The sequence below is a fragment of the Phyllopteryx taeniolatus genome, chromosome 15, assembly GCF_024500385.1.
Source record: "Phyllopteryx taeniolatus isolate TA_2022b chromosome 15, UOR_Ptae_1.2, whole genome shotgun sequence".
Classification (NCBI taxonomy): Eukaryota; Metazoa; Chordata; class Actinopteri; order Syngnathiformes; family Syngnathidae; genus Phyllopteryx; species Phyllopteryx taeniolatus.
This window is the reverse complement of record NC_084516.1, coordinates 9,506,594-9,522,125: the sequence shown is the minus strand read 5'-3', so window position 1 is coordinate 9,522,125 and position 15,532 is coordinate 9,506,594. Positions and strand designations below refer to the sequence as shown.

Genomic DNA, 15,532 nt, shown 5'->3' with positions numbered 1-15,532 from the left:
CATGTTGCTACCGACTATTTAATGAGAACAAACTGAGAATAAAAATAAATGCAGCATTTCAAATGAAAACAGTTCTTTTCAAACATATCATAAAATACAATTATAACCACAATGTTAAAGAGTAGAATTAAAATAATGAATATTTATAAAACATCTTGACTTCTCTCTTCATGCTGGGTGTTTTCTTCCAATAGGAAATGGAGTCACAACATTGCATCACAATCCACTGGTGGGTGGGGGAGGGATACCTCAAGGAGGAAAGGTGAAGTGGTTATTAGCCTGGTGCACAATTTTTAAAATGGCTAGCCAGGCCTTATAGCAAGCCATTTATTCCCCAAAAACTTGTCTTGTTTCTACAGTATAAAGAGTGGGATTTGATTTTGGAGTGGTCTGGCACAGGCTAACCCAGCAGTACCTCTCTGAAAAGAAATTCCTACGAATAAAACAATGAATCCGGATACACATACAGTAGATTGTACAGTAGTTGGAGCTGAACATCCAAGGTGTCCCAAAAAAAGTGACATCATTTGAAATATGAATGTCTGTCTAACGACATGTCGTAGGCCACCGAATCTGTATTTTACCTGTACCATCAGCGGTAGGCGGGCTTCTTCTAGTGGTACACAAAAGAATCACTGAATTGAATACAAATAAAATAAATACCTTACAGTACATTTTTTACTCTTCAATTACTGTACAACAAACAATTCAGTTGTATTTAACTTTTAAGTACAATACATTTTGCATTTAATCTTTAACTATTTTTTTAAATATTTAATTAAGTTTTATTTAACTCTAATGTGCAATACCTTTTTTAACAGAATCTTTATTCAAGCAGTTTTTTTTATTTTACTATATTTAAGCTCATTGTAAATGGTCAAACTTTATATGGTTACAGTGGCTTAGAATAATAAATATACTTTTAAGGAATAAAACCTCTCTCTCATTTTTGATGAACACTTAGTCCGATTACGTTATCGTATTTTAATGTTGGTCATTATGGTTGTAGTTTGAGAGATAAGTTTTTTTTCTTTTTTAAATAAAGTCTGAGAAACACTAGGCAAATAAAATTACATGGACTTCATGTTAAAAAAATAAAAGATTTACTTATCAAAGTTCCAACAACATATTAAAATGGATATAGATTTTATAGCCAATTGTGGATAATTTTTTTATCCTCGGGGTATTTTTGACAAAAGGATGTAAAATGAGACATCTGGGAGCTAATTGTAAATAAAATGCATAAAATGTCTCATTCAAACTTAGTTTTTACACATCTCATTCAAATTTTAGATAATTTGACGGAGAATTGGTTAGGTTGTTAGACTATGAAATGATATCAAATTGTTGGGGACCCTGTGCATGGTCATACATGTTGCTGATAATACAGCGTGAATGTGTCTGACTGATACCAAAACATATCGACGTTTACAGCAGGCAAACAGGTCCAAAAGGATCGTAATAGTACAGATTAACAAAAATCTTTACAAAATTCGAGCTGACGTGGTCAATTCATATACAGCCATACAAAAAAAAAAAAAAAAGGATTCTATCTTTTTTTTTCTGTACAAATGACAAACATCACAGAATGACAACATCAACATTGCTAGTTTTCCATAGCACATTTTCAGACTGAGGGGGACGGGACAGGACGTGGTGAACGGAGGGAAGTCACCTGACAGGATGAGATGCAACACAAAGGTGTGCAGGCGGACCACTGTCAGGGTAGGTTAAACAGCAATCGCTCATACAAAATGTGCAAAACACCATCCTCGAACTAAAAAACAGAACACCTTGGAGGAACATAAATGCCCCATGTTGCAATGAGTTATTATGAAGAAAATCTGTGCTTGAGTTTGTTTTGTAATACGGATGCCCATTACAAACATGGTGGATTTCGTCCCCCGGAGGTGAACTAGACAGATATATCAGTGTTTGATTTTGGTAAGCAATCGAAGCCACGTGACATGCGTCCTTGTCATTGTGTCTGGAAGTGCTGCGGAGACGCAAACGTGACCCGGTGCTGCCCCCTTAGTCATGTGACCTCCGTCATTGATGCCGAGTGGTTCTGAAAATGGATGTGGTAGCGGGAGGGTAAAGAGGGATGAGGACGGAGAAAGATTATAGGGACAAGAAAAGGAATTGGGAGAAGTGTGGAAACGGGAAAGGGCGGGGGCGTGGTGAATGGAAAGAGGAAAACATCGTCAAGCGAGTGTCAGGAATGCTCCAGCTGAGCTTCTGTTAGTGTTTCATTAGGGAGACGAGGACAAGGTACATGCAAACACTCATGCCTGTGCTTTGTTGATGAGTCATTTGTAAAGAAAGAAAGAAAAGCACTCTCTGTTTAAAAGAAAAGAAAAATCCACACTTAATGATGAGAAATTGCAGTGCATTTCAGTGAAATCTGTATCCAGAAAGAGCCTGAAAGCCTTGAGGGAATTCTGCCAATTATTGAAAACAATACATTGAGGTTGTACCTGTGCACTAAGAGTCTCCAGTGGACTCTCGACGCGAGGGAAAGTCATCAGGGGGAGACCGCGATAATCTTCACTCTTCTGTTTGGTTATCGCACCGTGGACACATTTGAAGTTGTTCACCACGCACACACCCTGTAGTGTTGGGACAAACACAAGACCAATTGTATTAATATTTTTCATGGCTATATTTTCAGATTCTTTGTAAGCAAATAGCCACACTTCCACGATTTTAGTGCAGTTCATTTTGGTATGATGATTGTATTGCTTGCTTACTTTTGCTTTCCTTTTTTTACATTGCTCTTCAGTGATTGGTGTATAAAAAATTGCTGACTGTCGTCTGTGTTCGAATGGAAATCATTTTTGTGGAAAAAGTGAGGTTCACAGAGACGCCTGTAAGTTGGCAGCCTACAGTAACTTTCTTTCATAACGTGGACTGTGCAACAAGGGGAAAGAAAACTCTGCATCCCCTTTATGCGAAGGAGCTCTTCTGACATATGTCCATTAGAAAATAATATTTATTATTAGTAGTAGTAGTAGTAGTAGTAGTAGGATTTATCTTGTCATGTAGTATATTTTGTAACAGAAGATTCTTGTCTCAGAGTATGAAGCAGGAAGATTCATAAATTACACACCACCTTTGCTCCTACATAAGATCTGAAAATGAATGTTTGACTACGTCTAAAGAAGTTACTCACATAAAAACAAATACATTATAAACCCACACAGGCTGGCGGTGTGAATCCAAACACTGTGTGTTTATATTAATCATGACGGTCACTCTTTGTTTATGACACATTGTATCTGATCCTGCAGCAAACTTCATATTAGGTAAACCATCTAAACTGTGTCTTGTTTTAAACCTCTCCAATAAAGTCAGGGAGAATCGTATTTCCAATTTAGTTTTTCCTGTCATCCAGGCTCAGCTGGATTGCTTATTGGGCAGCAGCATGGAAAATGGAATTTACAATCCCAAGACATTTTGTGCAGACTAGAAGATAAAAGATGTCGTCTGCATAGTGACGAACCTGAATCGATACAGGTTCTTCTAGATCTTTGTCTATTACACCAACAAAGGGGCTCAACTACGAACCATCAGACCTCAAACAACTCGGCAGTCAAACAACCTTGAATTTGCCCCAAAATTGAGGAAGAAAACAAACAAAACCCGAGTACCATACAAAATTGGAGAATGATGAGACAATGTGGCTCTGTATGAGCTGAACTCCCTCACTCCCTTGTCTTCCAGTCCATCCATCTATCCATTTTTAAATGCTTTTCCTGTTTGGGGTCACTGGTGAGCTGCAGTCGATTCCAATTGGGGTGTGCCACCAGTCTTCAACACTTCCTTTTGTTTGAAATAATGAATTTTGCCATGATGGCTCTTGGATGAAGGCCGTCTCCTCTCTTGCCTCCAAGTCGATGAGCCCAGTGGAAGGAGAGGTTCTTTATTGCGTCTCTCAACAATTTTACATTGTGTGTGGAGGAATTATCGATATGGTTGGCTTGAGATCTTCCTCTGAGATCCTCTGTTTGCACTGAAAAAGATAAGATTGTCCTTCAGGCTGCACAACTGGATGTCCAGAATAGCATCTTTATGCACGTATTCATCATAACCTCAGAGAGGGACTTGATTGAGACTCGATGAGGTTTTCATTTCCAGCCGGAAGCAAGAAAATCTCTTAATGGCTGAACCACAGTGCCTTGCGTAGCGATTGGAAGTATTTTCGAGGACCTTAACCAGAGAAGTTGCGTGTCAAAACTGGGCAGTTTTTTTTTTTTGTCAGTGGACTCCAGAATGTCACCACAGTTCCTGTTGGGTGTCGGTTAGGGAGTGCTCCCAGCGTCTTTTATTTGGGGAATTCATTGGTGTCCTATTAATCACCTTCTCCATGAAGGGTGTAACTTTTGGCTATATAATCGAGAAGGCTTTTCAGCATCTCCTTGTCCAGCTTTGTTTGTTTTCTTTTTTTTTTTTTGTTTCCAGTGGGCGCGTATTGTACTATCTTTGGTGTCCTTGTTGGGCTTTAACTCTGGGCCTCTACCCAAATTCCCAAAAACATCTGTGTTAGGTTAGTTGAATCCTCCAACTTGTCCATAACTTTGATGGAAGTCTAAGGTTGATTTAGTAACTTAGCTACGAGTGGGGGACGCCATGTTGGAGCTCGCACAGAGACTGTGACACACTTAATGAGCTCTCACTCAGTCAGTAAACACATTTATTTAACGCCTGAAGGGAGTTGCTGTTTGACGGGATGACTCCATTCACACGTCTGCTGTGAGAGCACGGCTTGCACAGGAATTTAACCTGGATTCCCCTTAAGACGCCATCCATCAACCTTCATATTTCATGAAAAGACAAGTGATGAGAGACATCAGAACCATTGGTCCCACGTGGAGAGGAAATTCAGCTCTCCTCAGTTCAAGGTATGCAGTTAATAAGATGGAAATAAGCACACTGAGATGACGATTGACTTTTTTGTTACCGCATTCGCCTGGAGGTCACTGTCTCAGTGTATGTGATTTTTCATAAATCAATCAATTTGATTACCAACCTGTAAAATCTTGATCTTGGCTTCTCCTTTCCCAAGGACAATCAGCCCCATCTTCAACTTCATCTTTGTACATATCTTGGCTCAGGCACTCCAGTTTGCATGTTGTTCCTGTGCTTGCATTGGCTTTCTTTGGGTACTACTAACATTCTGAAAACATGCATGTTGGGTTAACTGAATTCAGTGTAGGTCAACTGAATGCAGTGTAGGTTAACTGAATGTGAGTTTGGGTTAACTGAATGTGAGTGTGTTGGCAACCAGTCAAGGGTCACCAACACTGAGCTCTAGTAGACTCCAGCTCACCACTGATCCTAATGAGGACATGAGCTATAGAAAATGCATGGATTGTTTTGTAATTTTCCTCCAAAGACATGTTGAGCAAGAATTTCCATGAAAATTCATTTCACACGAGGAAAAGGTATATAATGGTCCCATGTCGGCTAGTTCTATCTATCTATCTATCTATCTATCTATCTATCTATCTATCTATCTATCTATCTATCTATCTATCTATCTATCTATCTATCTATCTATCTATCTATCTATCTATCTATCTATCTATCTATCTATCTATATCTATCTATCTATCTATATATCTATCTATCTATCTATCTGTCTATCTGTCTGTCTGTCTGTCTGTCTATCTATCTATCTATCTATCTATCTAATTTACAGAGTGTAGTTGTGCAGATGCTTTTGTAAGTACATTCCAATGGATTAGTTGTTTGAATATTTTCACCATGTCTGGAAAAAAGACCAGGAATTGGACAAGGAAGCCCCCATCCCTTTCTTTGTCTCCTAAGCAATGAGTTGGACATCAACAGTTAAAAAAATCTTTGTGATTAACTTGAAGTGGAGACTGACAGCAGCCTGTGGAAGCTCCCCATGAGGGAAATCAGCCTTGCTGACAGACGGACGAACAAACAGACGGATGCGGGTTAAAACCTTGGCAGAAGGAACAATCCAATCCCCTGATTAAAATGATGTTCTGTGGCAGTAGGGCTCCTGTTCCACTACAGTGTCAGTCTTCCCGCTGTCTTCTCCCTTCTCTTCTCTTCCCTTCTCTTTAGTACTCCCTCCTGCAGTGACACTTGAGGACCGAGCGATTACACCTAATGAAGCCCATGGAATAATTTCTTTTTTTTATTTTGTGGGGATTCCCTTCAACTCCCTTCTTTGTCAGCAGGTACACAACCTTTGAACCTCAATCGACTGATCTGCCTTGTGTTCAAAACATAGATGTTAAAAACAAAGTTCAAACCTGAGAAACAGCTTGGTAAGCTTTGTGCTCTGAAATAATAATTTCATGAGTCATTCAGGTGCATACCTAACAAAGGCTACAGATGATTAAAAAAAAGAAAAATGAAAATAAATAAGTCACGATCAGAATCTCTTCTGATATCTCCAATTTCCATTGTTCTTACCAGAAAAACGGCAACCGCTGATCCCAGTATGAATCCAGCCACAACGTCTGAACAGTGGTTTCGGTACTCTGAGACCCGGTTGAGTCCAGTGAGGAAGGCTGAACAGAGAGTGCCCAGACAGAGTACAGGCTTGGCCAAGCGACTGGACTTGGTCTTAATGGTACTGGTGATGTACATCTGGAAAAGAAGGAATGTGTTGTTTAGACTACAGTTTTACCCTATGTGCTCTATTTTGGTAGATGGTGCAACTGCTGCGGAGTGCAAAAATTGACATATCTTGATTTTCGTGCAAGCGGAAGTCTCACTGCACGTGTTTACCAATTTGCCAGACCGTTGTGCACCAAGATGGGCGTTTCGGCGCAGCGAGTGTGTGCCCTTGGAGATGTGCCCGGCAGCGTGAGAATTTGGTGGCCGAGGGTCGGTCTAAACTTATTTCAGTTTCCAGCTCATTCTATATTTAATTAGGGTACCCACTCACTTTGTCTCTCGCCACATTGGCCAAGAGCCGTGTCAGTGCACGGATCATTGCGATTATGCACCGTCTTCTTCCACACAGAGATGTCTCCATGTGAGACTGTGAGTGCACCGCATTTGATAAGAGCAGCCGCTTTGAGTGGATAGGATTGAAGTCAGCTGTGATCACGTCCACAGCAGCTAGCTGTGATCACGTCCCTCTTTTAAATTGCGGTTGCGTTTGTCCACGAAATTACCAACTCAAACGTGCCTCCACGCAAAGTTACGGCATGCGCCGCGCCGGATTTATACCAGTCACAAAAAGAGAGCCCTTTATCTCTTATCTAGACAGTTCCATTTAGAACAACTGTGAGGGGAGTTCAATATTTTACCTTCTTGACAGCAGAGATTGTTTCGAGGAAAATTGTTTGGGAGGAATGAGCAACACTGGCGTCCTTTGAGCGCAATAACCTTGTAAGCGAGACCAAGAAATTATAACTATGAAATGAAACTGTACTCTATACATTCAAAAACACTTTTATAATACTATTCCTTAGCCTGTCTATGGTGTTTCCCATGCGTTAGGAATAAGCTAGTGGACTTTCACGGTAAGTTATGTGGTTGAGCTAAATACACAATGTGTAATTCTCTCTGCCATTAAACAGTTTGAAGCCTCTTTTTTTTGAAGAATTGCTTACTAGCTGCCGAATTGCTGCTTGTTCTGAAGTGAGTTGAGTTCACTTACACCATAAAGTGGTCAAATCTCAAACTTTTGCTCTCAAGTCAAAGCACAAAATTGGCTGAACGACAGCTCGAATTTCGAAAAACTCTCAAGTCAAGTCACTCGTATTTCAATGTACCGCTGTTTATTATATAATAAAGTATCATAAAAGGTTTATATGCGTAAAATTAAATGTTCGTAATGCAGTACTTTAGAACTTTCATCATCATTGAACAGTCAGTATTTAAAATGGCCACAATGACATGATAGTAAATAATAATACAAAATGTCTCACCGTTAGATAAACAGCAGAGTAAACGCTCAGGGAGGCGTCTTTGGACGGAAACGAGCGGCGGGCGTTCCCGACAATGATGGGGTTTCCGGTGCAGATGTTGCTGTTTGTGATAAATTGATGGTTCAAACGACACTCGGTGCCGGTGTAGTTGGGTTTGCACACTGATAGAAAGTAGGGCGAGAGACCACCCGTGACCACCTGGCCCGCATTGACGAAGATGTCTGTGGCAAACAGGCCAAATGCAAACACACCTGCAGACACACAAAGAATAACAATGTGAATGTTCAGATGATAGAACCCTGCAAATGCTGCAGAAAAGCACTGCACAGCATTATGTAATGATAGTGAATGTGAGAGTTGACATTTAGTGTGAAATTGGGCTGTGTGCTCTGTGCTTCGGCCAAAATCATCATTTACACTGTAGAAACCACCACTATTTCAAACCTTTACTTAATTAAAAGTAACAACCGAGATGATATACACTCAAATAAATGTAGTTTACACCACTGGCCGTGGTACAGTGATGTAACAGAAAGCCTGTGGGCTACTGATGAGAGCTTTTTCATACGCAGTTATTACACACTGGATGAGCGTGTAAATAAATGCTTATTAGTTAACCGCTAATGAAAACTAAACAACTGTGTCATATTCACAATAAAGCCTTCAACTGGCAATGTAAGGGCCTATAATTATTAAGTTTGCAGCTATGTAGCACATAGTATGCTGCCATTCATCATAAGGGCATAAAACTGGTATTGTGGTAAACCATGGAATAGTTTAACATTGATAAGCTAAAACAGTGATTCTCAAAGTGTGGTGCTAGTACCACTAGTGGGGTCCGCGTACCACTACTGGTACTAGCACCACATAAATCACTGTCTATGTACAGTTCAGTTTTAATATTTTTTTAAGCACAAAACATACAATGCATTTAATCTTTAACAACAGTTTGTTTTTTAAGTTTTATTCCACTACATTTTTAATTTAACTTTTATGTTAATACATTTTTTTTTCCTATATTTAGGCGCAGTGTTATGATCAAGCTGTGCATAATGTTACAGCGGTGCTTACAACAACTACACACTATCAGTCAAAGGTTTTGAAACACACTCCCATGCTATTGAATGGAGACGTGTCACCAAAGGTTTGAATGTTGCACTGAGGAATAAAACCTCAGTCTTGTTTTTTGATAAACACAGAACAGAATTATCATGTTTAAATGGGTATAAAACTATAAATTTAGTTCTGTTCTTGTACATCTTCTGTTTTTGGTGTGTGTGCAAACAAATTAAACTGGTAGGGAAGGACAGTGGACGACAACAAACCAAATCATGCCTAATATGCATATTTGCGTCGACATCTTCAGCCCAGTGAATCTGACCAGCGTCTGCATTGATTTCACTGTGAAATATGACTAATGATTATCTGGCTTGCTTAGCCATGAAATGACTGTGCTTTGTATTCTCATCTGCTGTGGGGAAGTTGTGGTGATGCAGAGGGACGGCTGCAGGGGTGAGACCGTGTATGAGGAACAAACTGAAGGCCTTTAGTGCATCAATGTTTCTATGAATTAAAGGTTTGCTTGGGAAAAGATACAGTAGATATATTGTATAGTTTTTCAAATGCGTGTTGTCATTTACAGTATAAATTCACAATTTGTAAAAACATTCTGTAATTGGTCCCTCTAAGTTTCTTACAGAAGAGAATGAATTGAACGAAAGTGGTGTTTGCGCAAAACTATACAGTACAGTATATGCTGTATAGTTGTGACATTATATAAATGGAAATAGTTTTTTTTATAGAGCCCTTTTTATTTAACTAGGATATGTAATGTGTGTTACATAAACCTACGATAAGATAGGATATCCTTTAATGATGGGGTATTCAGGTGTTTCAGCAGTATAGGGTGGTAAAGCAGCACACAGCAGATTGTTTACGAAATAAAAATAATACTAAAACTAAGAATACAAATACAATACAAAATAAACTATTTTATACAACGACTTTTTCAAAGACTAGTGGCATGTGATTTTTTTTCCATATTAAACAGCAAGACAAAGTAAGATTTGAAATCTAAGGTACAGAGCACAAATGACATAAAAGTGTCAGAATTAAGACATTTTTTATGTTCCCCATATATTTTATTATGCTATATATCTATTAATTTATTTTATTTCATATTCATGTTGGTACACTTTTTTTACAGAAACAACATCAGCAAAACCAGCAAGGGGAGAAATGAAATAGAAATAATTGGAAAGTTACGCAGCATATAGAGGTACAAATGAATCGATCGTAAAGGGAATCACCTCTCGAGTTAAAAAAAACAACAACAAAAACCAAACGGCAAGTCAGAATTTTCAATGTACTTTTTTATTCCGTTGAGAATAAAATATATATTATATAGTATTATATATTATTTATTTAGTTTCCCGCTGGCATCTCTTGCATCACATCCATCACTTTATCGACTGGCCATGTGCCACAAGGGAGAAATGACCCATATTGTCATGTATCATGTTACACAAAGGTCATGGAGATGTTACTTGCTTTGTCACTGTGCTTATTGGAATATTGCTTGACTAATATTACTTACAAAAAATTTTTTTAGAGGACTCTAAAAATAACATTTGTTAAACTATCAAATTACTGCATGTTCTGTCAGAATATTTTAAAACGCATGTACTTTGTAAATGATTTAGTAGACAATTTAGTGTGACAAAAAAGCTATAAATTATATAAATAGTTTTTGCCTCATAATAAATATGTAAATAGTGCCACAAAAGCTTCCGTAGAGCTACAGAAAGTATTTATTACTGCCAACTATTAATTTAATTGTATGATTACTATGTATAATCAATCAGTTTGACTTCTACAAGGCGTATTCCTCTGACCCCAGCATCTTAAACATGAATTGTGATTGTGAATATATAAGGCAGGGTGTACAAACAACCTCCTTACCTATGAAGCGTATGACACGACGAATAAGAGGGTTGAGGTAACAACAGTCCCCAGTTACGATTGTCTTCTCCTGGGCCAAGAGAGATTCCCTTGTCGATTTCATGGCGTACATGGACACTTCCCCGACAAAAATCTAGAAACGCACACAGAAAAGAGACGCCTTATAATGTAGAGGAGAGATAAAATTGAAGTTGTGTGTGGTACACAACTACTGTTTCTTTATGTCGTCTTTGCTCGGCTCTATTACATTGGTGACATTTCATTACCTCTGATGGAAAAACTGCTGCTGGACACACAAAATGAAATTCCTACAGTGAGGCAGGCTGCAGTGTGCGTGTGTGTGTGATCATAACAGAATTTGCTCTGACCCTCACAATGGCCTTCATAAAGGTTTTCTCTTGAACACAACCTCCTCCAAGCAACTTTGTCCACATTTTAGTTAGCAGTATTATAAAAATAGAAATACTACCATATTCTGACTGATTTTTACTCAGCTGCAAACAGCATCGGATGTTCATTTGAGGAATTTTATTCTTTTATTGTACAAATGCGTGTGTGCCAACCACAACACTAATATGCCGCCAATTTTGACAAAGGCTAACTTTCAGTGATACTCATTGTGGTTCTGAATGTTGTTGAAGGCTTTGGACAGGTTTAGATCCTGTCTAGATCATCACTACAGTAATAATGAAGGAGACTAAATCTTCAAATGGATGATGCCTGACAACTCATATACAGCTATGAAATGCGTCATGACAAAAATATAGCCTCTAATAGTCTTACATATCCTGAATACTCCGAAAAGGCATTCATGCTAAATACAGAAATGTGTGCCTGAACAAATTTTGCATGGCACACAGGATTAGACGGTATGAATCGTCACATTTTTCCACACACTTTCCCTGACAGGAAACAAAAAGAGCAGGTCCATGTGTCTTAATAACACTGACAGAGTAATTAATGGAAGCGCAGCATCGCAATACCCTTGAAGGTTCATAAAACGCATCACCTGTGACATTAAAATGACAGATTGCAACTGCCCACCATATTCTTTTTGTGCATATCGCCTTATTCACACAGTAAGTGCGACATCCCTGGAGGAAATGCACAAATGATGAATGTTGCCTTTCCCTTCCATCATAAGGTGCTGCCAAAGTAAATCATTTGTGGCCAAACAAATCAACTAAATAGATTTTAGGTAACAGAATTTTAATCGGGATTTTGTTCATCAGTCCTACCCAAGTACCACCCATCTATCATCCTTCCATTATCTTTACTGTTGAAGCCTGTACAGGGCTGCAGAAAGCTGGATTTAAAAAAAAATATTTTTTTTAATGGAATGCAATTCAAAATATTGTATGAGTAACATCATTTCAGCATCTGCTGATGCAACCAATCAATTCCGTGCTATATTTGATTTCTTGGACGGCAGCATTTTTGCTTACTCTTGCCATCTCTAGCAATATAATGCCCAAACTGTGAAACAAATATATTTCCCTTCAAGGAAGAAACAAATAACTGAAAACATAAATCAGTTATGGGCTCATTAAGGCTCATTTTTCTCATTTTACAGAGTGATCTTTTAGAAATTAATCTTTACATCTTCGGTCAACACCATTTCATCACAAAGACCACTATGTTGTCTAGCATGAGCTCGTCATTTGTACCATCACTTCCCAAAGCTCTTAATGGACTGCTCAAAAAATACCCTTCCCTAATTTATCTGGCGTGTGATTCATACTCACATCGGTACTAATGTTGAACAGGACAGCAATTTCAACCTGTTTGGTTATGATTTTTCCTGAATGGAATACCTCTAAGAAACAATTGTAACTTTGTCATATAGAAATTTAAAATGTAACAGGTTTTTATGTAAAAAAAAAAAAAAAAAGTAATTCACTGGGCTCCAAGGTGATCTTGAGCCTATCCCAGCAGACTTTGGGCAGGAGGTGAGGAACTGTACACCCTGGACTGCCAAACGCAGCTGCCTCATCAGCCATTCGCAGGGCACATATCAACGAACAAGCATTCAAACTCGCATTCATCCCTATGGACAATTTGGAATATTCGATTAGCCTAATACACGTGTTTGGAATGTGGGAGGAAGTTCGAGTACCGCAGAAAACTTTGAAGTGGAAAACATGGTGGACGACTGGTTAGAGCGTCTGCCTCACAGTACTGAGGACCGGGGTTCAAATCCCGGCCCCGCCTGTGTGGAGTTTGCATGTTCTCCCCATGCCTGCGTGGGTTTTCCCTGGGTACTCCGGTTTCCTCCCACATCCCAAAAACATGCATGGTAGGTTGATTGAAGACTCTAAATTGCCCGTAGGTGTGAATGTGAGTGCGAATGGTTGTTTGTTTAAATGTGCCCTGCGATTGGCTGGCAACCAGTTCAGGGTGTACCCCGCTTCCTGCCCGATGATAGCTGGGCTCCAGCATTCCCGTGACCCTTGTGAGGATAAGCGGCTTGGAAAATGGATGGATGGATGGATTTCAAACTCATATCTTTGACACCAGTCTTGAATCTTTTCTGATACACCACATATGTTTGATGAAAATTATATTTCTTAATCCTAAACAAAATTGAAAATGCTTGCAAATCACATTTTGGCAGATTTTTAATCCATCCATACTAGGGCTAGGGAAAAAAATCAAATAACTATATATAATATAACTAATAAGTCAACTTCAAATACTGGTCCGCAGTATTTCTGCCTCGAAGCTCCGCCGGGAGCAAAAAAAAAAAAAAGTTCCATCCGGAACCATGTTTGCGCTGCCGGAACCAATGTTTCACATGGACATTTATTAAAGACAGAGGCAGTGTTGGACCACTGAGAAACTTTGCCAGCAATTTTTAAGACACTATTAGATGTGTAATGTACTATAACATGATGTATGAGTGAGCTGAAATGTAATTAGCGTATTTTTCTTTTACCTAAAATAGTAATCGCTAGCGCGCTAATGCTAATCACGAATGATAATAGTTTAGGAAAGGCTGACTTTGTTGTCTCAAATTCTGTATAGATTTTATAACATACACTGATTACCAATATATGCGGTTTTACAATAGAAATCCAGAATAAGATTAAAATGCATGTTAGAAGTAAAACAAAATTTAAAAAATGGGGAGTGCGGCGATTACTCGAATACTCGATGAAATATCTATAGGATACTCGATTCTGAAAATATTCGATTGTGACAGCCCTAATCCATGCATCAATTTTCTGAACCACTTATCCACAATAGTTCAATTCAAAAAGTGAAACACATATTATATAGATTCACTACGTAAAGATTAATTCATCTATCCATTTTCCATACCGCTTCTCCTTACTAGGGTCACGGGGGTGCTGAAGCCTATCCCAGGCGACTCTGGGCAAGAGGCGGGGGACACCCTGAACTGGTCGCCAGCCATTCGCACGGCACATACTGTATGTGCAGATGTGCTGACCAGTTGGCCAAGATTGAAATATTTAAATAATTGTAATCATCACAATTATTTAAATATGTTTAAATAATTGTGATGATTAGATATTACAGCTAACAAAAATTTTATCCAAATTGTTTTTTATATAAAAAAAAAAATTAGGTAGGAGCCTGGTGATAAATTATTTTCCATTTGTTTAGTGACTCTGTATAATATGAGTTTCACTCAACTACTGAAAATAAATGGACTTTTCTACCAGATTTTAATTCACCTGTAAATATCGAGCTTGTCCAGCCGTGACACGCATTTCTATATATTTGTACTTAAGGTTTTCTGTGATTTCCAACCAAATTCTTGTGACAACATGGTGGGGCTTCTACTCGCGGACAAGAGGCAGTGGAGCACACTCTGTATAAATTACAGGCTGTTTGCTAATTGGCTAACATCCCGGCCTTGTCATCATTAATTCTGATTGGTTTATGATGCGTGAGGAGAGGAGTGATGTGCAGAGTCAACTATAACGCCTGACAAAGCACTCTCACAGGGCACAATTAAGAAGTGAAGAAAATACATGTGTGTACAAGGTAAAACAGGGGAAGTGATGAGTAGTGTTAAACCAAACTCGAGGAGCTGACGCGGCACTCCTCATGGGGCTAAAGTGTGATCAGGGACAAGCAGCTAAAAGGATTTATATAATGTTATAAATAGGTTTATTTAAATATTTACACGGAAAATGAAATTAGGGGTACAGGAAAAAACTAATCCAATCCATTCAGAGAGAAATGCGAAACATAACATGATTAGACATCTGATTTGAGGCATCCTATCAGTGTGCAAGCCTGTCAGTAATGTGCACACACATGCACTCTCCACTAATCAGCTGGAAATAACATTCTCTGGCACATATCCTGGCCAATCACAGCGCTCCTCTGGATTTGTGGTATGTGACACAGAGGACTGATAAGGCACACTAATTAGCCACAGTGACAAATTGCATGCAGCAGAATGTGATTTGTGTATTTGATAACAAATAACAATAAATTACCATACACGCGTCGTACAATTTTCTACATGACAAAGAGTAATTATTTGATCAGTCAATGTCACCTTGAGATAAATGACGGTATTTTGATGACCACTTGGGAAAATGTAAAGATTTCAAAATGTTTTTAAATTCTTTAATACATCGTTCATTTACCCTTTGGGAGAGAGGCGGGGTACACCT

At 38.7% G+C, this 15,532-nt stretch overlaps 1 protein-coding gene across 2 annotated transcripts in view; it reads right to left on the bottom strand.

Annotated features, from left to right (window-relative positions):
• The window catches only part of plppr1 (phospholipid phosphatase related 1), a 48,343-nt gene continuing 32,811 nt past the window's right edge, over nt 1-15,532 (bottom strand). The window contains exons 4-8 of one of the 2 annotated variants that reach the window (XM_061798999.1): nt 10,881-11,013; nt 7,920-8,170; nt 6,451-6,627; nt 2,478-2,609; nt 1-2,068 (exon numbers count right to left, since the gene is read on the bottom strand). In XM_061798999.1, coding sequence (XP_061654983.1) covers nt 2,036-2,068; nt 2,478-2,609; nt 6,451-6,627; nt 7,920-8,170; nt 10,881-11,013 — 726 coding nt within the window. In that variant the 3' untranslated portion in view covers nt 1-2,035. The remainder of the gene's footprint in view (nt 2,069-2,477; nt 2,610-6,450; nt 6,628-7,919; nt 8,171-10,880; nt 11,014-15,532) is intronic. The other variant, XM_061798998.1, reaches the window with a different exon arrangement.